This window comes from Amphiprion ocellaris, chromosome 11 (genome assembly GCF_022539595.1).
Source record: "Amphiprion ocellaris isolate individual 3 ecotype Okinawa chromosome 11, ASM2253959v1, whole genome shotgun sequence".
NCBI classification, from domain to species: Eukaryota; Metazoa; Chordata; class Actinopteri; family Pomacentridae; genus Amphiprion; species Amphiprion ocellaris.
The window spans coordinates 2,717-26,943 of NC_072776.1; the positions used below are offsets into that span (position 1 = coordinate 2,717).

The following is a 24,227-nucleotide window of genomic DNA, read 5'->3' on the forward strand; positions in this document are numbered from 1 at the left end:
CAAATGAAACCATACAAAAACCAAACTAGCACAACCCAAACACTAAAGTCTCCTGCAGCCTACCAGAGAACCTCTGAGAACAGAGAATCAGGACAGGAACTCTTACCTTCTGGACAACCAACGTTGGTTCATAAACAAGAATACAGAATGTGTCTGACCAGAAACCTCTGAAGACTCACTACAGCCAAGATAAAGACACAACTCAGCTGCAACAAATCCACTAATCACTGCACACATTAGCACCATGTGCTAACTGTGGCTAAAGAACCACATTTACAAAGACAACTATCCAGTACAAAGCCCTAAAACACACCAAGAAACACATTAAAGACGATTTTACTGCTGGAAGCTGCAAGGCAACACCTAAAGAACAAACTAAAGTAACAGAGCCAGACCCGGTTCACTGGTGAAGAGAAACAGAGGAAATGTTTGTCTGCAGCTAAACAAAGCAGGAAGACACTGAGCTGCTCAGGTGTTCCTGATAACACCAATCAGCCACCTGGACAGCCAATAGGAACACAGCTTACTGGAAGTCCAGAGGGCTGGCTTAGTGAAGGAAATTTAGTTTAAAGTTGAAGCAGAAAGTTAACAAAGAAAGTTGAAAACCACCTTCTGATACCTGAAATCTCTGAGTTTTCACACAAAGAACGTCTGAACATGTCAAACTGGTTCCATAGTAGAACCCTCATTGTAAAAACGTCATAGTATGGTGTGTTGCTCAAAAAATATTAGGACCCGGCTGTCTAGGGTCTTAGAGGAGCAACACAAAAACAGGACAAACGCTGGTTTCCAGGGGGTTAGGAGGATATTTATTTGAAAGAGGAAGTTTACAACACAACATGTGAGCAGAAAAGTCACAAAGTCTGTCTTTAGTTCAGCTGAAAATGTTAGTTTTTGTCTTTTTTTCTTTTCTTTTCTTACAGTTACAGAAATGGTTTGATTGCAGTGATTGCCTCAAAAGGTTGTCCAATAAAATATTAAGTTAAGGGTACCATCATTTTTGTCCAGGTCTGTTTCATGAGTTTATTTTTTAAAATAATTCTGTTGAACCACGGTTCTGATTTTCATTAGTTAATTTTCATAGAATTACTTTTGTCAGATTAAAATTATTTCTGTGACCATTGTGGGTTTTTCTTGTGTTTTTCTTTTTTATGTGAATGTTCTTAAAGAATATTTTAGAGATAAATGATGACAGATGAGGGGATATCCTCTCCTGAAGATGACTAAAATTTGACTGAAACGTCATAGTTTATTATGTCGTCCAAAATGTCACTAAAACCTCATAGTTTAGTATGTCGTCCAAAATTGGACAAAACAGTATAGTTCAGTATGTCGTCCAAAATGTGAAAAAAAAAAATGTCATAGTGTAAGGCATGTAGTGGACGGTAGGAGAAGCAGGAAGAGCGACCGTCTCTGCTCCTTCATGCTCTTTTTTTTGTTGTTTTTTTTGTTTTATTTTCCAGCTCTCTCCTTCTCTTTCTTCCCCTCCATCACTCTCTTCTGTCCTCTCGGTCTGTCCTTCCGGCCTCATGTGTTGAACTTCCGCATGCTGGACCGCAGCATCAGCGTACACTCCTGAGGGACTTCTGGGTTTTCGATCATGCGCTGCCAAACCCACTGCTCCTCCCCATACGAGTCCATCCAGTCCACCTCGTTCCCGTAGCTCTGGCCTTGAGGGGAGAAGAGGCAAAGCTTAAAACTCAAACATTTGTTTCAGTTTGTTAGAAAGACCAGACAGACCTGAGGACATTTACTCTCCATGAACTGAACTGATGAATTTGAAGATGAAGAAAAAGCATTTAGACATCAGAAAAAGTGTAATAAATTGGGCACGAATACATGATCACTGTTGTGCAAGCAGATAATGAAACATAATACAGCAAAATCAGGAACACAGCAAATGCTGTAATCATTTATTATCTACTGAACAATGCAGAATAGATTTATTGTACCTGATGAAGCTAAAAAACTAACGTATAATTGTAATGTCAGATGCTAGAATGTGCACAAATACTACACATTATCAAGTATTTCTGATTTTTAAAATGCTTAAACACTGCTCATGAATGCGCAATGGATAAAAACTACAATAATCAAAATAAATATTTAACTTCTGTGTTTGCATACAGTAAAAATACAGAAATCCCTAAGAAAAAATTATTAAAAATTAATTCCGTGCACTATCTCTAGGCTGCCTGCAGGACGTTTCTGGAGGTTGTTGTTTCTTTGTTGCATATTAACATGTTGCATTAAAATGAGCTGATTCTTGTTTTATTTTTATTTTATTCATCTTTGAGTCTCCATGCTAAGCCAAAGGAAGGTATCAGTTTCCTCATTGATCTCTCTGAAAGAATAACAATCAAATAAACATATTTCTAAAAAATTACCGACTTGCAGCTGAATGTTGTTGTGATTTGGGGAAAATATCTAATTGCCATTTTGTTCACAAATATTACATTTAGCGATACCTTCACTTCACGTGCGTTGCCTAGCCTCGCTGCCTTCTGGCCATCCACTCCCCTGCCGGTGTGTCTCCGGCATAGACTGTATATAAAGAGTTTATGGGCTCCAGTCTGTGAGGCTCTGCAGCTGCTGATCGGTGGATTAGATGCAGCTGCTGATCGGTGGATTAGATGCAGCTGCTGATCGGTGGATTAGATGCAGCTGCTGATCGGTGGATTAAGTGCAGTTGCTGATCGGTGGATTAGATGCAGCTGCTGATCGGTGGATTAGATGCAGCTGCTGATCGGTGGATTAGATGCAGCTGCTGATCGGTGGATTAAGTGCAGTTGCTGATCGGTGGATTAGATGCAGCTGCTGATCAGTGGATTAGATGCAGCTGCTGATCGGTGGATTAGATGCAGCTGCTGATCGGTGGATTAGATGCAGCTGCTGATCGGTGGATTAGATGCAGCTGCTGATCGGTGGATTAAGTGCAGTTGCTGATCGGTGGATTAGATGCAGCTGCTGATCGGTGGATTAGATGCAGCTGCTGATCAGTGGATTAGATGCAGCTGCTGATCGGTGGATTAGATGCAGCTGCTGATCGGTGGATTAAGTGCAGTTGCTGATCGGTGGATTAGATGCAGCTGCTGATTGGTGGATTAGATGCAGCTGTTGATTGGTGGATTAGATGCAGCTGTTGATTGGTGGATTAAGTGCAGCTGCTGATTAGTGGATTAAGTGCAGCTGCTGATTGGTGGATCAGATGCAGCTGCTGATCAGTGGATTAGATGCAGCTGCTGATTAGTGGATTAAGTGCAGCTGCTGATTAGTGGGTTAGATGCAGCTGCTGATTGGTGGATTAGATGCAGCTGCTGATCTGTGGATTAGATGCAGCTGCTGATCTGTGGATTAAGTGCAGCTGCTGATCGGTGGATTAAGTGCAGCTGCTGATTAGTGGATTAAGTGCAGCTGCTGATTGGTGGATCAGATGCAGCTGCTGATCGGTGGATTAGATGCAGCTGCTGATTAGTGGATTAAGTGCAGCTGCTGATTAGTGGGTTAGATGCAGCTGCTGATTGGTGGATTAGATGCAGCTGCTGATCTGCGGATTAAGTGCAGCTGCTGATTAGTGGATTAGATGCAGCTGCGAGAGTCTCACACATGCAGCTCATCCCATCAGCTGCTATAAAGACCGGCTTCACACGGCGGTGGACATGGGTTCGTACTGCCTCAGTCACTGCGAGACACCGGGACGTGCCAGTATCAGGGAGACCCTGTGACCGATGGAGCAGCCTGCTTCCCCCCCAGCCGTCCTCCGGACCGAGGACGTGGATTCCCCGCCTTCCTCCAGAGAGAGAGAACGTGGACTTTTCCCCTCGGACTGCCGCTCCCCTGGAGCCTGACTCTTCTCCGTTTCCAGCTAGTGAGTGCTGGTCGTAGTTGGATTTTTATTATTTGTACACTAAATTCTGTTTGACGGCCTACCGACTCCTCTGGTGATCTCACTTGGGTTCAAAATTCCACACGCCCCATGACACTGGGTCAGACATGCTGCATAAAGTATATCCTAAATTGCTTTTTACTAATAACATTGTTTCACAAAATTTAATATAAAAAATCTCTCTATTTTGATCATCTGCACAGCTGAATGTTTAAGGGTTTTGTGATTCATTTGATGGAAAAATGACCTCAAAACTCTTAAGATATACAAAAGATCAGAAAAAAAGCCAGTCGTTACACTAATCCTAACTCACACAGTCTGTTTTTCCTCTGAATATTTTTCAGCCTCAGTATCCAGAGAATGAATATCAACTTTTAGCTGTTCAACTGCAGATATTTGGCTTTCTAAAGGGACTTTTGTTTAATGTGAACGCTGTACATGTATAGTTTGGGTTAAATGTTATTTGTCCTCAAACTTGCAATAAAACTCAAATGGAGATGGTAACCAAACCACATTGAATTATTCTGGAGGATATCCAAACATCAGACTCCTCTCAGTCTGAGTAAAGCTTTTGAGCCCATCAAGCCTCATTTCAGCGGTTTTACCACCTGCTTTGAAATTCTGTGCGTATCTTTGACTTGTAAGAGGAAAAATATGTGGAAATGTTTTCTCTCGCACACCAACAATGTCTACAGGTGCTTTTCTTTTCCTACCGGTGCCAGCTCCCAGCCTGACGCCTCCCAGGAACACGTTGCTGGCCAAAGCCTCCTTGTCCCAGACGGTGAGCTCCAGACAGACGTTGTTCAGATCTCCGGGCTGCAGGCCACAGTAGGTGAAGGTGTGGTTCCAGTGAGGGTTCACGGTGCGTCGCTCCACCGCCGTCTTGTGTTTGGTCGACTTGTTGCTGTCAGGGAGGAGGTATCTGGGGAGGAAGGACACAGTTTCACTGCAGTGTTCAAGCTTCAAATCATGGATGGATTCATGAACAACTACTCTGGACCAGAGACCCTAACCTTGTGGAGAGAGTGTTAACATTTCTAGCTGGAAAGTCAATAAAATCAGGAGACACACAATGAACACAAAAAGCTGCAAAGTGTCAGAAATGAATACAGAAAGGCACAAAAATGACAAAGAACAATTACAAAAAGCAAGTCATAAAATGTATAGAGTAAAAATGACAATATAGAGATGCACAACAATCACAAAGAGCCAAAAGAATATCTACAAAGAGTGGCAAAGGGCTATGATAGAGATGCAAAAAAATGCAAAGAGAAAAAATAGTCACAGTGAGATGCAAAAATAACCACAACTAGCTACACAATAGCTACAAAGATAGACCTCAAATGACTGCATAGAGGCATAAAAATGATGACAAAACAGACACAAAACTAACACAAAATGAATACAGAAAATTAAAATTAAGATGAAAATAAAGTGAACCAAAGAATCATTAAACACACACATTACAAAATGGCTATAAAGAGATGCAAACAACTACAAAGAGACACAAAACACTCACAAGAAGACACACAATAGCACTACAAACACATACAAACAACTACAAAGAAATACAAAACAATCACAAACAAAAAATACCATAAACACATACCAACAACTACAAATGCTCACAAAATCATTACAAATAGATGCAAAATGAGTTTTAAAAAAAGCCACAAAACAACTACAAAAGAGACAAAACAACAGAGATGCAAAATGATCAAAAAGAGCTGCAGTATGGGTAAAAAGAGGCACAAAAATGACTACAAACAGACACAAAACTACCACAAAGAGATGCAATATGATTAGAAAGTGAAGCAAAATGTCTGTAAAGTGATTTAAAATGAACAGAAAACAGTTTGAAATTATGCAGTTGTGTGTAGTTGTCTGGTTGGAGGATATTTAATGTCTGTTCTGTAATCTAAGTCTCGAAATCACAATCAGCAGCTCGCCAATAACATTCAGTATTTCAGTTACTCCAAATAGTTACTAATATTCATTTATTATAGCAACGAAACAGGACTTAGTTTTAAGAGAGTTTTTACAAACGTGTCGCCCTTCAGAACACTTCTGGCCACCCAGACATGTCCACTCAGCCGTTTTCATCCTGAGGGCAGCGACTCACCCTTTCACAAACGGATCCGAGCTGCCTCCAGACTTGACGGCGGTGAGATTTTTGGCTCCTTTGACCAGCAGCTCAACCATGCCTCCTTTAGGCAGAGTGAAGCTGCTCGTCTTTTTGCCTTTCAGGAAACTTTTCTTCACTGTTCGGGGGAGGAGGCAGAATAAACGCTCATTAGTGTGCAAGTTCAACTTCAGCTATTTAACACTCCAGAAACGAAACAAGTTTCTAGTGACACACACGCATGCAGCTTGTATGTACACAGACGTGCAAACACATGATTTGGATGTGAATTTTTTTAAACAAAGAACGCTGACCTACTTTCAAGTGTCAACAAACAGAAAATCTAACATAATAGACATAAATCAGCAAATAAAATTCACACAAATCAAAAATGAAATCACTTAGAAGTGTGTGTAGGACCATTAAAAATAGGCAGGAAAATTGTAAAAAAATAAAAATAGGATGTGCTTTTGACCAGAGGGAGGATGCACTAACAGACCTCGAGAACAAAACATGTTAATGCAAGATGACAATGAAAATAATTCACTCAGACGTCTCACATGGCCACAAATACGGTTAGAAATAATAGCTGGGGAAGTTTAAAGGAGCAGGGTTCGGGTTATCTCTCCTGGTGAAGTGGTTCATAGCTCTGAATTTCTCAGAAAACCTAAATGAAAACGCAGATATTCCCTCTAGATGCCTGTGATGAGCTTCTTCTATAACTCATAGAGCTGAGTGTGAGCGCTGCCTGCGTGAATAAATCAGACTGAGCTGGTTTTAGCAGCACTCAGGATGCAGCCGTGATCTGGAGTGGACAGGATGGTCAGACAAGAACAGAATCTGCCCCCATCAGAGAGTCCAGTCTGAACTTTTCATTTAGGAGGAGGATGTTTTAAATTTCAAAACAGTCTGCTGAATCATTTCTAGAAGCCTGAGATGGTGAAATTATCCAGTGATTCACAAGAAAAACGTTTTCTAAGAAGGCACAAAGAGTTCACAAGTTTCAACCATTAATGGGGTCAGCCTATAACTGTGGAGAAATCTGCATACATTTATATTAAAGTAAAAAACAAACAAACAATGTTTTATGTTCATTGTGATTCACTGTTTTATCATATAAGCAGCATTTACTTATTAACTTAGTGGGTCAATATAAAACTGCAGGACTTCTTGTATCATAGTCAACATTTTTGCTGTTTTCAGGCCTAAAATCAACCTGACCGCCTATAACCAAACACCACACGGCATTTTAGAGAAAGATTCTTCTAAATATTAGATATACAACTGATTTCTACAGATATTGTAGTAAACCTGTTGACTACCTTCTATTAAATAACTCAGAAAGCCTTGGAGTCTGGCCAGTCTTTTCTTCAGGAGGAAATGACATCATGTGGAGCAGGTCATGTGATCTGGAATTAACACACTTCCTGGAGAGGTGTTTTTGGAATGAGGATTTAATTGTTATTTCATTTGTTATTTTCCACATAAAATGTGATTTATTGCCAAAAAAGAAATATCTGTCATGATTATCTCAACTTAATAAAAAGAACACAATCCAAACTATTTCTGAATCAGCTCATTTTATTATTGTTTAGCTCATTAGAAGGTGGTTGGTATTAAATTCAGACAGTTATTTAATTGACATTTTAGTGATATCCAGTCATTTTTAATTAATAAGTGATTGTTTCCATAATAAATAAGTATGGAATTTGTAAAGACATGATCATAATGAACATAAAAACATATTTTTTTTTACTTTTAATAAAAATGTATGCAGATATATCCCATGGAATTCAAATGTCCCTCAGTTATAGACTGACCCTGTACATGTTAATTCCAATTTGCTTGTGTTTTGGGTTTATAGCCATGTCATTCAGCACTAAAACATGTTTGAGTTCTCTCTACTTCCAGCCATGATTGTTTTGTTTTCATAGAGGTGCAGGACTTTATACTGCAGTGAAAAATGAGCCCACGGTGAGAAAAAATTAGACAGGAACAAAAACACCCAGAAACTGGTTGGGGCTAAAGAACAGCCGTGGGTTACTCACTTCTAATGAATCATCATGTCTGTATCTAAACATCATCTGATTTAATCTGAAGGATTGTCGTCATCACATCGTCAGTTTTCATTAGTTACAACTTGCAGCATCTTTGCAATAGGGGTAAGATTAGAAAGTTGCACAAAAACTAGCCAAAATATGAACAATATCTCTTTTTTTTTGCTTTTTTTCCATCCTGTTAATCATCTCATGGCCTCTCAGAAAGCTTGGTCTCAGTTGCAGGTCATGGGTCTTGCAACAGGATAATGAGCCAAAACACACAGCTAAAAACAGCCAAGAATGGCTAAGAGGAAAACATTGGACTATTCTGAAGTGGTCTTCTATGAGCCCTGATCTAAATCCTATTGAACATCTGTGGAAGGAGCTGAAACATGGCGTCTGGAGAAGGAACCTTCAAACCTGAGACAACTGGAGCAGTCTGCTGATGAGGAGTGGACCAGAATACCTGCTGAGAGGTGCAGAGTCTCACTGACAGTTACACAAATGGTTGGATTGCAGTGATTGCCTCAAAAGGTTGTGCAACAAAATATTAAGTTAAGGATACCATCATTTTTGTCCAGGCCTGTTTCATGAGTTTATTTTTTAACATAATTCTGTTGAACCACGGTTCAAAAGCAATGTCTGATTTTTGTTGGTTCATTTTCATAGAATTTTTATTTATTATTGCTTTTGTCAGATTCTAATTATTTCTGTGACCAATGTGGGTTTTTCTTTCATTAACTGAGGGGTACCAACAATTTTGTCCACGTGTGTGTCTTGTGGCTCAGCTAACCTTGGAGGACAAACACATCTATTAGTTGGTGAGAAACCATGCAGAGCTTTATGCACAAGTAGCAATATTTTGGATTTGATAACAAGCAGGATTTCAGTGCATGAAGAACCTTCCCTTTCCTTTCCAAAGGACCAAAACAACATCAACGGCTTTTTTGTTTTCCATTTGGACAGTAGTGTAGCAACAGCCCGATAATTGGAGATAAAATCAGGGGAAATCTGGGGGTTGTTAGCAAATAAACAACTTTTTCAGGTCAGATGGGCATAGGAAGCCTTTAATTGTAGATATAACTGGGTTGGGAACAGATATATTTACCCTCGTTAACGATCACTAGTGGTCACTCATTATCATAAACTCCAGCTGTGCAGCCAAACATTATGCAAAGAACTTTATTTTAGGATTTAGAGATGATCCCAAAGTTTCCAAAGTGGCAAACATGGATTTGAAAGGTTCTCTTCAAGAGCTACTCTAAGAAGACACTGAATTTAACACTGATAGACTGCATGGAATAACATGAATTCAATACTGTTTATCATTTTAAGGTGATAATATGTAGAATAATGGTCATCACTGTTATAAATGTACCTTGTACTTGGTCCAGAGGCAGCATGAGGTTCTTCTCTGCTGGTATGTACTTCAACACCACAGTCAGCTCTCCTTTATACTGCATCGTACAGTCCATGCTGCTCTCCACCTACACAAGGAAAACAAACCCATCAAACACTTGGACAAGAAGCATCGAGAAGACAACACTTTTCTGATCCCGGCTCTTACTTTAGGCTGCAGAGAGTACCACTCCTCTATCTGGGAATCAAACTCCCAGGAGTCAAAGGTGAGCTCCACCTCTCCCAGGAAGCTGTTGTGTCCGAAGCGGTCGTGATGCCAAACGGACACCTGAAGGGTTCGAGTCTCCAGCTGCGAGTGGCTGATCACATACTAACAAACAACAACAGGAGAAAATCCATCAGCTCAACCCGACCTCGTGATGAAAGCTATGAAAGAGAGATTCATCTGAGCTTATTTCCTGCCACCAACCCTCAGATTCTCATTGAAAACAGGGTTAATGGTGTTGGCCTTGATGCTCGTCTTCCTCTTGCTCTGTCGTGACGTATCTGGCAGCAGGTAAGTCTTCACATAGCTGCAAGACAAAGACACAGACTCAGTCATGCTCTACAGGAGTGGAAATATACACCGGTTTAAGTGCTTTAAGTCCCTGGAATAAAAAAATAACAAACAAACAGGACTCTGGAGGCTGATTAATAATCTAGGAATAAATATATTCCCTTAATAAAAGTTATGTCTGAAATGTACATAGAAACACATCACATGAAATGTCTGTCAGTGTCACTTCTGCCCTGTTTTTATATTTTTCTCCTCATACACCTATAAGGACACGTATCCTCCATGAACACACTATCAGCTAATTTAATCCGTCATCTCTAAACGCTTATTATCTGCTTCCTCTTACGCATCCGTGCGTTGCCTCCTGTCATCTCCGGTTGCCAGGTTGTGACACTCCTTCACCAGGATGTTGAGCACTCCGGTTTTGTAGCTGTAGCTGATGTTCAGCAGGATCTCGCCGCTCACCCTGGCGTTGCCATAGTCACCGGTCTCGCTGTACATGCTCATCATGCTGTTAATGCTGCTCTGTGAGAGGAGGAGTTAGGAAGGTTAACGGAGAGGAAAGGGGGACAAACAGAGCAGCAGGTGATGCAAGAAACGGGAACACAACAACAGCATCTACAGTGTGAAAGACAGCTGATGAAATGCAGCAGAAATGTGAACATGAATGGAATAAATCTGAGGCAGAGCGAGGCTTGTGTCATAAACAACTACACATCAGTACCACTGGAAGTTTACACAGACTGGAAAGATTCAGGACTTGCATGTACTGAGGTAGTAAAAAGAAAATAAGGTTCAGTGGGTCTGTGTTTCTGGAACTAGAGTAAGGAAAATGAATTTAGAAGTTTGATCACATATGAAAGGAAGCATAGCAGAGCAGATTTACATCAGTAAAACATTAGTTCTATTAGAAATAAGTGAAGATGATCAGAAGGACGAGGTGATTAGTGACACGGATTTACACTTTTATAGTTTTAGAAGGTAGTTTTTAAAGAAAAGTCCATTTTAAACTAGAAAAGCTGCACCCATCTCATTTGTGTAGTTGACATGTTGCTTATACTGCAAATTCATAAAAACTACAAAAACTATTCACATCTATCAATCAACCTGATTATTACTTAATTAATCTAATGATAATCTTTAAAATGCTGGAAAGTAGTAAAAAATCTTTGTTAAAACTATCCAAACTCCAAAAAACTGCTTAAAAACTGCACACAAGAAAACATGTGAGAATGTAGAACGTCCTAATTGTTGTCTGAAAATGACTCAACTAATCCGTAACTGCTGTGGCTCTAATTGCAAACCATAAAAAACAAAGACCATGAAATAATAATGAGAACGAAGCAGACGTATTTATGTATGTATATAATCAGAAGAATAAAGATAATAAACATGAAAAAATCACAGAGTGCAGAGAACAACCCAGTAAAATACAGAAAGAGTGAAAGCTGTTAAACTTGTGTCTCTATTACTATTATTATCCAGAAAGCTAACTTTGACCAGTGAGGCTCCACATTTTACAAAAACATGAAATTATTTTGCCACAAGCTGCATTTTCCTCCCTCACATTGTGTACCTTTAAAACCTATTTCACAAAGAAAAGAGTCCAAACCTGCAGCAGGTAATTATGTCTGGAACATTTCTTGGGCTGCAGCAAACATGACGGCTGAAGCTGCGGGCAGGAAAATAAAAAACTACCATAATCCACTGATAATAATGATGCTGCTGCCCGAGCAGCACAAAAGTCAAAAAGCCAGAATTGAGCCACAGTGTGAATTTTCTCCCTCATTTATTTCCTGCAGGAAGCCGGATGATAATTGACGAGTTTAATGCCAGGAGCTGAGAATTTAAGCCACCATCACATTAATAAAAAGACAAGGATGAGCATAAACACACACCGAACATGCAGATATATTCAGAATATGGTGGTGTATATATTATTGAATGTTGCATGTAATATTCATGCTGCTGCATCTTTACTCTTCTGTTATGTAGAGGTGAATATAAATGCATGCACTTAACGTCGAAGGGGAGACTTACAGTCTCGGCATCCGAGTCGGGGACACTGAGGTAACCCCATCGCCTCTCAGAGCAGGGAGTGGAAGACTGGATTTATTTAGGAGGCAGAGAGAGAAAGAGAAGGAGGAAGGAAAAGAAAGCAGAGAGCTGTTTGATGTGTCAGAGATAGAGACCCCGACTCCAGCAGCACAACCAGGAAACCCCATTACACTTGGTTACCATGGTGATTATCAGATGATAAGACCACAGACATCCCAACTCATCTGGAATCAGCCGTGAAATCAGTACAGATGAACGGGACACACAAGCAGAGAGAGAGACATGAAGTGAAATGCTCTTCTGGTGAACGGTTCTACTGAGAAACGCTTCATGTTCACTTTCATGGACTTTCCTCTGCCATAGCACCATTAAACTGAACCTTCTGCTTCTCAAAAGAGTCCCAATTTCAGCTGGAATGAACAACTTCTGTTCATAGTGGTACAGAATGAAATACTTCAAATCAAATGAACTTCAACATTCAGCTGAAACAGACACAAAACTCAGTTCCCTTCCTGAGTCGTCTGTTCCTCACAAGTCAGAGATCCAGTGTTAATGCATCTAATTTATCAATTAAAAAGACATTATTTAGTCTAAATGCCAATCGGAAGTTTTCAAAATTTGATTAAGTTCAGCTGTTTGCTTGAAAAATCTGTGAAACTGTTTAAAATGGGTGATCAGAAGTCTCTCTGGGTCAAATGTGGAGCAGACAGTGTTGTTTTAACTGATAGAAACGCTAATAATACTCCAGCTATAATAACCCAGATCATCCTTAAAGGGTTTTATTGAGATTAATCTGAATTTTTAAAAGCCTGGACCCTCTACTCAGCTGACATGAAGGTGAAAATGACAAGAATGAGAGCAAAAATATGTCGTAACTTTGAATAACTAGTTATAAATCATGATTTCTAATACAAAGAAACAGCGACAGGTTTGCACATTTGCAGCTTGAGTGAAATTCCTGAGTAAATATTGGATGATTAGCTGTGATATTTTGGACAGACACTCCTGATCCCCTCAGAATAATCTGGAAAAACCTTGGTGACCCCATTGGATTGATATTTCTCATCAGCTGTGCCATTATTCCTACATGGTGTCCAAACCTGCTGCCACTCTGAAGTTCCATTTATCTCCAACCTACAGTCTCATTTTCTGTTAAAGCCTTTTACATCCACCTCCTTTGTCACTAAAGCAGACTCAAACCTTGAGAGCATCTTGTTTGCATGCAGTGAAAACAGCCTGCAGTACATAAAGCCTCAGCAGCTATTTATCCTTAGAAATAACAGAAAACGTAGGAAACTAACATTTTGCTGTGCACACTCTTAATCTACCAAACAGGGCTGAACTATTTGGAGAAAACAATTGTAGTTGTAATTTTTCTGACAGATATTGCGATTAGATTTGTGATATAATTCTTTAAAGTTCTACTTAAGTTAAAAAAATTCACTGTGTAATAGATGTGATTGAACATTAACACAGCAGTGTGTTGGTCACACCTGGATGATTCTGTAAAACCACTGATACAGTTTAAATCCTGGCTCAGACAAAAAGCTGCACCCGATGATTCTTTTTATTGTTGAATAATCTGTCAGTTATTTTCTCAGTTAATCAGTGTTTCCCAAAACCTAAGTCCTGAAATACCTCGTTTCATCCACAACCCAAATAAGTTCTCTTTTCAATCACAGAGGAATGAAGAAACCGGAAAATTCCAGCTTCTTAAACCAAATTTAAGAGGCTGGAATAAAATTATTTCTATGTTTTTTTTCTCAAAAAATATGTAAAGTGATTTATCAAAATAGTTGCTAATTAATTTAATAGTTGACAATTAGGGATGTTGGCCCGATATCTGCATAAAAATGTAGTATCGGTCATTATCGTTATCAGGTTTTTTGCCTATCGTGAAAACCAATAAAATAATGCCTGGATTTCGCCGGCATTTACCGACTCAGAGAGAGGGAGAGTGTGAACTGTTGTTTGAGACAGTTTTTAAAAAATGGCATAAATATGGCCTTTTTTTCCATAACTTCAGTTGAAGTAGTTTTCTTATTCTGTACAGACAATGTTTACATCTGAAAGCTGTGTTGCATCTGAGAATGCATCCAATGGGGCATCGGGAATCGGAAATTGAGAGTTGGACAATGTCGGAATATTGGTTATTGGCAAAAAAGCTAATATTGGACATCCCTGTTGATAACGAATTAGTTATAATTGCTGCAGCTCCAGTGAGACACATAGCAAAATGCACAGGGTGTACCTATGAAATAACTGGGCTTAGTCAGTCTAAGCACAGTTTGCAGCCTGAACCATGCAGTGAACACTGATCAATGGACAAGTCGAAAAGGTTCCAATCTGCTGCTGTAACAATGTAAATTTCCCCTGGAGTGGGGAGAAATAAAGAACTTTATCTTATCTTATCTTATCTGTTCAAATTAAAGTGAATTACAGCATCACTATCACTATTTAATCATCACACCTTGTATATCCTAAGTTGCAACCTTTGGGATTTACTAATGACACTGTTTCAAATTGTGATTTGAGGCCTTATTTGAACCCTTTTCTAAAGTAAAGAACTAGTGTTGCTGTGTTATTGACATCCTAAGCTGTTACATGATTTAAACTGTGAGGCTTTGTGCTTTCAAACGAGAACGACAATTCTCTTCAAAAAACAAAAGGGTCAGTCTATAACTGAGGGACTTTTGAAGTCCATGGGATATATCTGCATACATTTTCATTAAAAGTGAAAAACTAATGTTTTTATGTTCATTATGATCATGTCTTTACAAACTCCTTCATTATTTATTATGGAAACAATCACTTAATAATAAAAGAATGACTGAATATCACTAAAATTTCAACTAAATAACCATCTGAATTTAATACCGACCACCTTCTAATGAGCTAAACAATAATAAAATGAGCTGATTCAGAAATAGTTTGGATTGTGTTCTTTTATTAAGTTTAGATAATCATGACAGATATTTCTTTTTTGGCAATATATCACATTTTATATGAAAAATAACTTATTAAATCCCTTTCCACTAAGTTTCCCGTTACAAAAACACCTCTCCAGGAAGTGTGTTAATTCCAGATCACATGACCTGCTCCACATGATGTCATTTCCTCCTGAAGCAAAGACTGGCCAGACTCCAAGGCTTTCTGACTTATTTAATATAAAGTAGTCAACAGGTTTACTACAATATCTGTAGAAATCAGGTGTATATATAATATTTAGAAGAACCTTTCTCTAAAATGCCATGTGGTGTTTGGTTATAGGCGCTCATGTTGATTTTAGGCCTGAAAACAGCAAAAATATCAACTATGATACAAAAAGTCCTGCAGTTATACATTGACCCACATGCAGAATTTAACTTGGCGGTAGATTTATTCGTCTTGTTCAAACTAACCTCAATGCTTCCCAGAAATCTCTGAAGTGTCTGTACATGTAGCTCATTTTGATTAGTAAGTAAAACTGAAAAAAGACAGAAAGAAATAAAAGCAAATATTTCTGTGGAGCTTGCATTAAATGAAAAAGCTGAAGCTTTGAACCCTACAGTGAAACGAACCAGTGGTTCGGGTATTTTATTGGGGGCATTTTGCTGGTTTTGTTTGGATCCACTTGTCCCTTTGTAGGCAAAGGAAGGGTCAGTTCCAATCAATACAAAGTTTAGAGGTTAATTCCTCTGAAAGGACTGAGGGAGAGTCAGAACATCAGAGTCCTCCTCACTCCTCCATCTACAGCAGCATCATGGAAAAGGCTCAACAGAAAATAACGGTAAGAGGTGAAGAAAGGAATCTAAGCTGGTCCTAATATTTCTAGGTCTATTGTCCAGCTCGGTCCAGCATTATAATATTTTTGATCAGTTGAAGCTGTTTTACCTGATTTGAAATGTTAAAAATGTGTATTTGGACAGCTATATATATATATTTCTTTTCTTTTCTTTGAGATGATTTACTACAGGCTCTCTCTTTTTTTGTAATTCATGGCTGGTGCAGCTATAGATCCACAAGAGGGATGTTTGCAGTTTCACGTTGTGTGAGATGATGAAAAATTTCTGTCCTTGTGGAATCAGTCTCTTCAAGGATAACAATGCCTCCATTCATAGAAGACTGAAGATCTCCAAGACAGACGTTCATTCCACCAAGAAAAAAACAGCCCAACATGGTTCTACCAAACTGCTAGCTGGTCAGGAAACATCTTTCTACCCACCAGATGACCATCACTCATCCATTCCTGTCAGGAATCGTCCTCAGACCTCCAGGGACCTTAAAAATGAGTGGACACTGGAGAAATGGGACTTGTTGGACAAGGACAGTTGGAAAGCGATTTGTTGAAGCTGGTCTGAAGTCCCACAGGACAGGAAGAAGCCCTTCATCAAGGAAAGGCAGAGGAAAGCTGGTTACTCTTTGCTGGGATCACAAGGATTGGACTGTTGATGACTGGGCTGAGGTTCTCTTCAGGGATGAATCCAGTTTTCAGTTGATGTCCACTCCAGCCAACTTACTGATTAGGAGGAAGCCTGGAGAAGCTACAAACCAGACTGTCTGCCCCTACAGTAAAACATGGGGGTGGATCAGTGACCATCTGGGGTAGTTTCAGTCTGGGTGGAACAGGGCAGATGAACCAGGTCATGTTTGGGGCTATTCTAGAAAACAGTCTTCTTCAATCAGCTAGAAAACGCTTTCCTGCCTCCAATGACTGGATTTTCCAACAAGACAAGGTCAGTTAAATCCTGGATGGAGAACCAGAACATTGGAACCATGCCTTGGTTGCTCAATCACCAGATCTAAATCCAACTGAAAACCTGTGGAAAATCATCAAACGCTAAATGGAGAACCACAAACCCAAAAACAAAGCAGATTAGTTAGAATTAGTGAACAGGAATGGGCTGCTGTGACAGCAGAACAATGTCAGAAGCTGGTGGAGAACATCCAAGACACATGGCTGCAGTCATGAGAAACAATGGTTATGAATCAGTACTAACTCCTGTGTGGATCATGGGACTAAAACAGACAGAAAAGAAAACATGGAATCCTAAAAACTGTTTCTGGCAGCACAATCCCATAGCTACTGATGGAAGAACTGAAGGGATTTAGATTATTATCAAGAAAACCATAGAAAATGTCTTATATCAGCTCTGAAATTAAACTCTAATCAGCTATTTTTGTTGTTATCATTATATTTATCCAAATAAATGGACCTTTAGTGGTTCCAGGCATTAAAATGAACTAGAAATAGAAGAACACTAGGTGGTCTGATCACTATTTCTATGACTGCATGTCTGTGTGCATCTATGTATATTTATGTGTATGTGTGCATGTATGTATGGATGTATATGTATGTGTGTATATATGTATATATTATATTTCATACATACATCACACTTTAATTGTATTTTACATGAATAATGTTTACGTCTTATATTTTACTGTAAAGCGCTATAGAAATAAAGTTTATTATTATTAGTAGTAGTAATATTTGGAGGCACATGGTGGTCCAACAATAATAAGACAACTTATGCGGAGTTTTCTTTTAATTCGTCACCCATGTGTAAATGCCATTTACATGAGCTCATTGGTGCTGTCATTATCACGAAGTCACTCCATGGAGTGAATCATATAACAGCAGGAAGAGTACATTAGAGCTGGACTCGGTGACACACTCAGCTATCTGCATAATGTCCCTCATCACCTCCTTTCACTTCCATTCATACAGTGAAACAGCGGCTCAGTGACGGCCGTCATAGTAGAAAGATATCAAACAAGCAGCATCTGTTTACCTCCACAGCTCTCAAATTACAGCGACAGGCGAGCAGAACAGTGGACCTGGACAGAGTCACGAAGCGCCATTGAGGTAATTTGAATAACTGGATTATCTGCTTTACAGCTGGCCGTGAGGGATTCTCCCAGAGAAATGAAAACTCATGACCAAGTCAAGAGCAAACACGGGAAATCAAGTCTAATAAAAATGAGGGTTCCAATTTAATATGTGTGATAACATCAAATTAAACAATGAGATGGCTTTGGTTTTATGTGCCCATCATGTTGGCAGATCTCCATCCTCTCTGCCTCCAGCTCAACACGTCAGATTTCAGTTCAGTGTGGGAGTAAGGGCATCAGGAAACTGCATTTAAATAGGGTTAGGGTTATAGGGTTAACCCTAACCCTAACCGTAGGCTCATGTCCTTCCTGAACCGCTATTACTCCTGCAGTCACAGTAAAAACTGTTGACAACAAGGTATGTGGATTATTGAGAGCAACACGGACGGTTTCTAAAAAGAGACGCTGGTGTTAAATAAAATGTCATAAGTTTGAATAACTAGTTATAAATCCTGATTTCTCACAAAAAGAAACAGCGACAGGTTTGCACATCTGCAACTTGAGTGAAATTCCCTAGGGTTAGGGTTAGCCCTAACCCTAAGATGCCTTTTTAGACCTGCATCATAAAAACTATTTTTGAGTTACAGTCAGTTGATTCATCACTAATTCAAAGTATTGATAAGTGAAGCTTCAAAGACAACTTTGCATTGATATGAACACATGTTTATCTCAACTTTTAGGAGGAGGAAGAGGCAGATATTCTACCTACCTATCCATCTACCCATCTACCTACCTAGCCACCTACCCATCCATCCATCCATCCATCAGGATCAAAGACCACAGGTACACTCCATTAATCTGCACAAAAACATGGGTCAGCCATGCATGTTATTCTCACACACAGAGCAGCAGCAGCTTCACACGATCACAGGACTGAGTGGAGTTGGTTTATGTAAATGCAGCACGACCTCCTAAGCATGGAAGGCGATCACGGCCCCACAGCTCGCTCTGTTTACACGGTCAACACTGGAACATGCACACCTGACTCTGACTGTATGTGAGCATGTTTGCCCTGCATGTAAGCACACTAGACTTCCCAGAATCAGTTTTTTTGAACACGGGTGTTACCGTTGACACTGCGTTGCTGAGGCGCCGGCTGACAGTCTTGTTGTGGGCCGACATCAGGGCGTCGATGTCTTCTTCTGCGTCCTCATCAGAAAACTCCTGTGGATGACAGCGTTCAGATTTAATGGAAAAAGAAGAAGATGACATCTGTGTCCAGAGCATCTCTGTGCTCCACGTAGCAGCTGTGTGGGCAGCAGCTTCCAGAAATTCAATGAGACAAGTCTGGACAGAGTGTGGTAATTTGATTTTCACGTGAAAAAAATAAAATAAAATCAGTGTCACTGGGATTATCATAAACTTGTGCACATGAATGGAAGAAAAACATCATTTGTGTTTTGGTGAACTGCTTTGAATGCAGGATTTCACACAGAGCAGCTCTATACTGACCGTCACATCCTCCACCTGCTCAGCCTACATCTGTTTAGATGCTTGTCAGGCTCTTTGAAGTGGAATTAACATTCAGGCCCACATCTGACGCATCGCGTTGAGTTCATCGGCCCACAGATCCCGGGCTGGATGCGGTTCTACTTTACAGCATGGTGTGGATTTCAACAAAAGGAGCATGGACTGAAGAATCAGGCTGTTAATTTCACGCTCAGAGCTTTTTGCTGTGATTAGCTGCAGAAATTGAATGAGGGATCAGTGTGTAGTGATGGAGAAAGGAGGAGGAGGGTTGGGTTGATGCTGCTTACTGTTTCGTTGAGTCCAGGAACCGAGCGGCTTCTGAGGCTGAGAGCATCGTCACTGGGATCAGAACCGGGAGCCGACAGGTCCATTTCTGAGCGGCTGTGATCTGGTGCAGGGAGGAAAGGGAGGAAGTTAAACACCAAGAAATAGAAGCAGACAGAAAGCTTGGCAATCCTAATATATCAAAATTTAATAGATTTCAGAGCTTGTAAGATGTTTTTTAAAGAGTCTTTCTGCTCCTGATTGAGGATTTTTTCACCCACTCACTCTAAATTCTGACACATCTGAGGATGTTTTGTTCATGCAGCTGGTTTAACATCTACCTACAGGTTTTTGAACAATCTTCAAGTCTGTTCTGGATCTTTGTCCTATTTATTGAAGCCTGCATATTTCAGTTTTACTTTCTTGACTGACTGCATCCAGAGTTTATTTTCTGCTCCACTGGCTGCCACCCAAACCCAAAGCAGAATACTGTCCACCCCATGCTGAACAGTTGGCATGATGCAAATGTACTTGTGGTTTTTCAGTGACTTGGATTGTGTGCAAACTTAATTTGAACTTTATCTGTCCAAAACTTCCTAAATTAATCCAAATGTTTCTCGGTATACTTTAGATGTGGTCTTCTGTGAAGAGGAAAATCGTAATTGTGGTGTATTGACCACATAGCGGTTGAATGATGTTATGGGCGCAGAAGCTTTTTGTACTACTGTGAACACCGTAGAGTTCAGGTTTGCTGCGTTGCGCATGCACACCGTTGTTACTATGAAGGAAGCATGGCAGTAAAGAGCACGGAATGAATGAACGCGTGTGTCCGCCTCGTAAATACACTACATTGGCGACGAGGGTAAAAAAACCTCACGTTTTCCGCGGGGAAAGGAGACACACGGTGTCGGTACTAGTGAGTACAATGGCCCTGTTTGGAAGAATCGATGAGTTCAAGCCAGAAATTGAGCGGCTTGAACAGTTTTTCGAAGCTAACGACATAGCCGCAGGGAAGCCTGTCGCCACTTTGCTAAGTGTAATGGGCGCATCTACTTATGGACTTTAAAGAAACTTGGTGAAGCCAGATAAGCCAAAAGACTAGACTTTTGACGAAATAGTGGCTATCCTTAAAGGATATTTTGAACCGAAACCCTTGTTGGTGGCGGAAAGATTCCGTTTTAATCGATGTAACCAGAAGGCTAATCAGCCAGTGACGCTGTATGCGGCCGAGTTAAAGCAGTGTGCCGTGAACTGTGAGTTCGGAACGAATCTGGATTCATCTTTAAGAGATTGTTTCGTCAGTGGGATACGGAACGAAGCCTGCCAGAGGAGATTACTCTCGGAAAACGACCTGACATTCGCTAAAGCTTCAGAGATCGCTCTCAACATGGAGACGGCTGACAGAGATGCACGTCAACTGAGAGGCGTGGATAATGAGAACAGCGGAGCAGTCAGCGTTCACAAGGTGGAGCAAAGACCTGCTACAGATGCAAAGGAAAAAATCATCTTGCAAATGAGTGTCATTTTAAAGAGACTAAATGCCACAAATGTGGCAAGATTGGACACATAAAAAAGGCATGTCGTGCACAATCACAGACTGAAGGGGGAAAAGGTACACAGCAGAGAGGACAGCAGAAAAACACAAAATATGTGGAAGCAGAAGAAGACACAGATTTAGGTGTTTTTACCATTTTGACAGTCACTAGTATGGATGCTGAACTGTACAGAGGGACATTTACAGTAGCTGATGTTGATTTAGAGATGGAAATCTACACAGGGGCAGCTAGGAGTATTATATCACAGAAAACATACAAACAGAAGTTTGCACACCTGCCAATACAAAAAACACCAGTTAAGCTTAAAGCTTATAATGGAGGTTGTATCCCTGTTTTGGGGCAGATTACAGCTACAGTAGTCTATGGGGAACAAGTTCAGAACTTGCCACTGTTAGTTGTTAAAGGGCAAGGTGCAACACTGTGTGGCGGAAATTGGCTCAGGAAACTTAAACTTAACTGGGACCAGATTAAGTATTTACAGGAGCAAAGGTGTGGGACACTTAAGGCAGTGCTAGATAAATATTCAGAAGTATTTAAGGAGGAGTTGGGAACCCTTAGAGACACTAGGGCTTCTACTATTGTTAAACCAGAGATAACCCCAAAGTTTAGCAAGCATAGACCCCTCCCATTTGCTATGAAAGAAAGAGTAGTAGAAGAAGAGCTAAAGAGGCTGGAAGAAGCAAAGATTATCTCTCCGGTGAAACATAGTGAGTGGGCAGTGCCAATAGTGCCAGTGGAAAAGAGAGATAAGTCACTACGCTTTTGTGGAGATTATAAAGTGTCAGTAAATCAGGCAGTTGAAACAGACACCTATCCCCTACCTAGGTTAGAGGAGCTGTTAGCAACCTTGAGTGGAGGGAAAGTTTTCTCCAAAATAGATTTAGCAACAGCTTACCAACAAGTGCTGTTAGATGAGGACTCAAAGAAGTACACCACAATCAGCACCCACAGAGGATTGTTTGTGTACAACAGACTTCCATTTGGAATAAGCTCTGCTCCTTCCATTTTCCAGAGGATAATGGAAAATTTGATGAAAGACCTACCAGTAGTCGTATTCCTGGATGACCTGCTGATCATGGGACGCTCAGAGGTGGAACACCTCAAAAACCTACAGGATGTCCTACAACGCCTCCAAGACAATGGGCTATGAGTGAAACGCTCAAAGTGTGAGTTCAGTAAAACTCGCATAGAGTATCTGGGTCATGTTTTGGATGAACAGGGCATTCACCCTTCAAGAGACAAGGTGAGAGCAATACAGGAGGCTCCAGCTCCAACCAACATCAAGGAGCTTCAAGCTTTCTTGGGTCTTGTAAATTATTATGGGCGATTTGTGCCACAGCAAAGCACGGTGTTGGCACCACTATATAGACTGTTAAAGGGACAGGTAACATGGAAATGGTCTGAGGTTGAACAGAACGCTTTTACAAAGTGTAAAGAGCTACTGACTAGTGACCAAGTGTTGGCTCACTATGACACCTCTGTACCGTTCATCTTAGCATGTCATGCTTCTGTTTATGGTATTGGAGCAGTTATCCAACACATTATGCCAAATGGTGAGGAGCGGCCAATAGCCTACGCTTCCCGAACGTTATCTCCAGCAGAGAAGAAATATTCTCAAATAGAGAAGGAAGCACTTGGACTGATATATGGTGTTAAAAAGTTTCACCAGTACTTATGGGGCAGACACTTTACTCTAGTTACAGACCATCGTCCCCTATTGACGCTGTTTGGCGAGCATAAGAGTTTGCCGACACTTGCCGCAGCCCACATCCAGCGTTGGGCCATTATCTTATCAGCTTATGACTATCACATTGTTTATTGTAAGTCAGAGGATCACAGCAACGCTGATGGACTTTCTCGATGTCCTTTGCCTGAAACTAGTGACACTGGAACAGCTGTGACAGCTGCCACAGTCCACTCACTGCTAACGGAACATCTACAGGGAGCACCGCTCAACGCAATCCAAGTTGCCAGGGCAACACGCACAGACAGTGACGTATCCCGAGTGTATAAGTTTGTCATGGAAGGCTGGCCCGACCAAGTCGACGAAAACTTAAAACAGTTTGCTACCAAAAGGAATTAATTATCCACAGAGCAAGGTTGTGTTTTATGGGGCACCAGAGTCGTCGTACCCTCAAAAATGAGAAAAGCAGTGTTACAAGAGATCCACACTGCCCATCAAGGCATAGTGAAAACAAAAGCTCTTGCTAGAAAATATGTATGGTGGCCAAACCTTGACTCAGACGTGGAGCGGATCTGTAAGGAATGTGAGATCTGTCAGCTAGAGCAGAAAATGCCACAGCAGGTTCCTCTGCACCCATGGGAGTTTCCAGGAGAATCCTGGAAAAGATTACATATTGACTTTGGAGGACCTTTTTTGAACATGTTCATGATAGTTGTGGATGCTTACACTAAATGGTTGGAAGTGTTTCGCATGTCACAAATCACATCTCAAGCAACCATCACAAGGCTGAGGAGACTTTTTGCCTCTTATGGGTTGCCAGAGCAAATCGTGACAGATAATGCTACTACAGTCACATCTGGTGAGTTTCAGACTTTTGTCAAGCTGATTGGAATCCTGCACACCACCAGTGCTCCAGGTCACCCAGCAAACTTTCAAAGTGGGTTTGAAAAGGCTAGCGAACATAACATTGAGGACAAGATTTCATTGTTCCTGTTGCAGTACCGGACGACGCCTAACTGCACTACGGGACAGTCCCCTGCTGATCTGTTTCTTCACAGGCATGTTCACTCGAGACTGGATTTCCTCAAGCCCTCCATCACCAGGACGGTACGCAGGAAACCGTATCGACAGAAGGATATTCATGACCGCAGCGCTGTTGACCGTTCTTTTGAAGCGGATGAGGCGGTGTATCTACACAGCACTGTGGGGGGAGGACATAAGTGGATTCCTGGACATGTTTTAAGACAGACTGGTCCTGTGTCGTATGAGGTCCGAGAACGTGATTCTGACACAGTACACAGACGCCACGGAGATCAGATGCGGCCTCGAGTCGCTGCTGACCCTGATAAAGGTGATACT

The 24,227-nt window shown here is 40.7% G+C and overlaps 1 protein-coding gene across 3 annotated transcripts in view; it reads right to left on the bottom strand.

Annotated features, from left to right (window-relative positions):
* Positions 1 to 786: 786 nt before the first annotated feature.
* sytl5 (synaptotagmin-like 5) overlaps positions 787 to 24,227 on the bottom strand; it is a 69,136-nt gene continuing 45,695 nt past the window's right edge. For 2 of the 3 annotated variants that reach the window (XM_055015287.1, XM_055015286.1), the window contains exons 9-18: positions 19,652 to 19,752; positions 18,963 to 19,058; positions 12,003 to 12,068; positions 10,309 to 10,487; positions 9,876 to 9,978; positions 9,615 to 9,776; positions 9,426 to 9,534; positions 6,009 to 6,147; positions 4,600 to 4,808; positions 787 to 1,670 (exon numbers count right to left, since the gene is read on the bottom strand). In XM_055015287.1, the coding sequence (XP_054871262.1) occupies positions 1,528 to 1,670; positions 4,600 to 4,808; positions 6,009 to 6,147; positions 9,426 to 9,534; positions 9,615 to 9,776; positions 9,876 to 9,978; positions 10,309 to 10,487; positions 12,003 to 12,068; positions 18,963 to 19,058; positions 19,652 to 19,752 (1,307 nt within the window). In that variant the 3' untranslated portion in view covers positions 787 to 1,527. The remainder of the gene's footprint in view (positions 1,671 to 4,599; positions 4,809 to 6,008; positions 6,148 to 9,425; positions 9,535 to 9,614; positions 9,777 to 9,875; positions 9,979 to 10,308; positions 10,488 to 12,002; positions 12,069 to 18,962; positions 19,059 to 19,651; positions 19,753 to 24,227) is intronic. The other variant, XM_055015288.1, reaches the window with a different exon arrangement.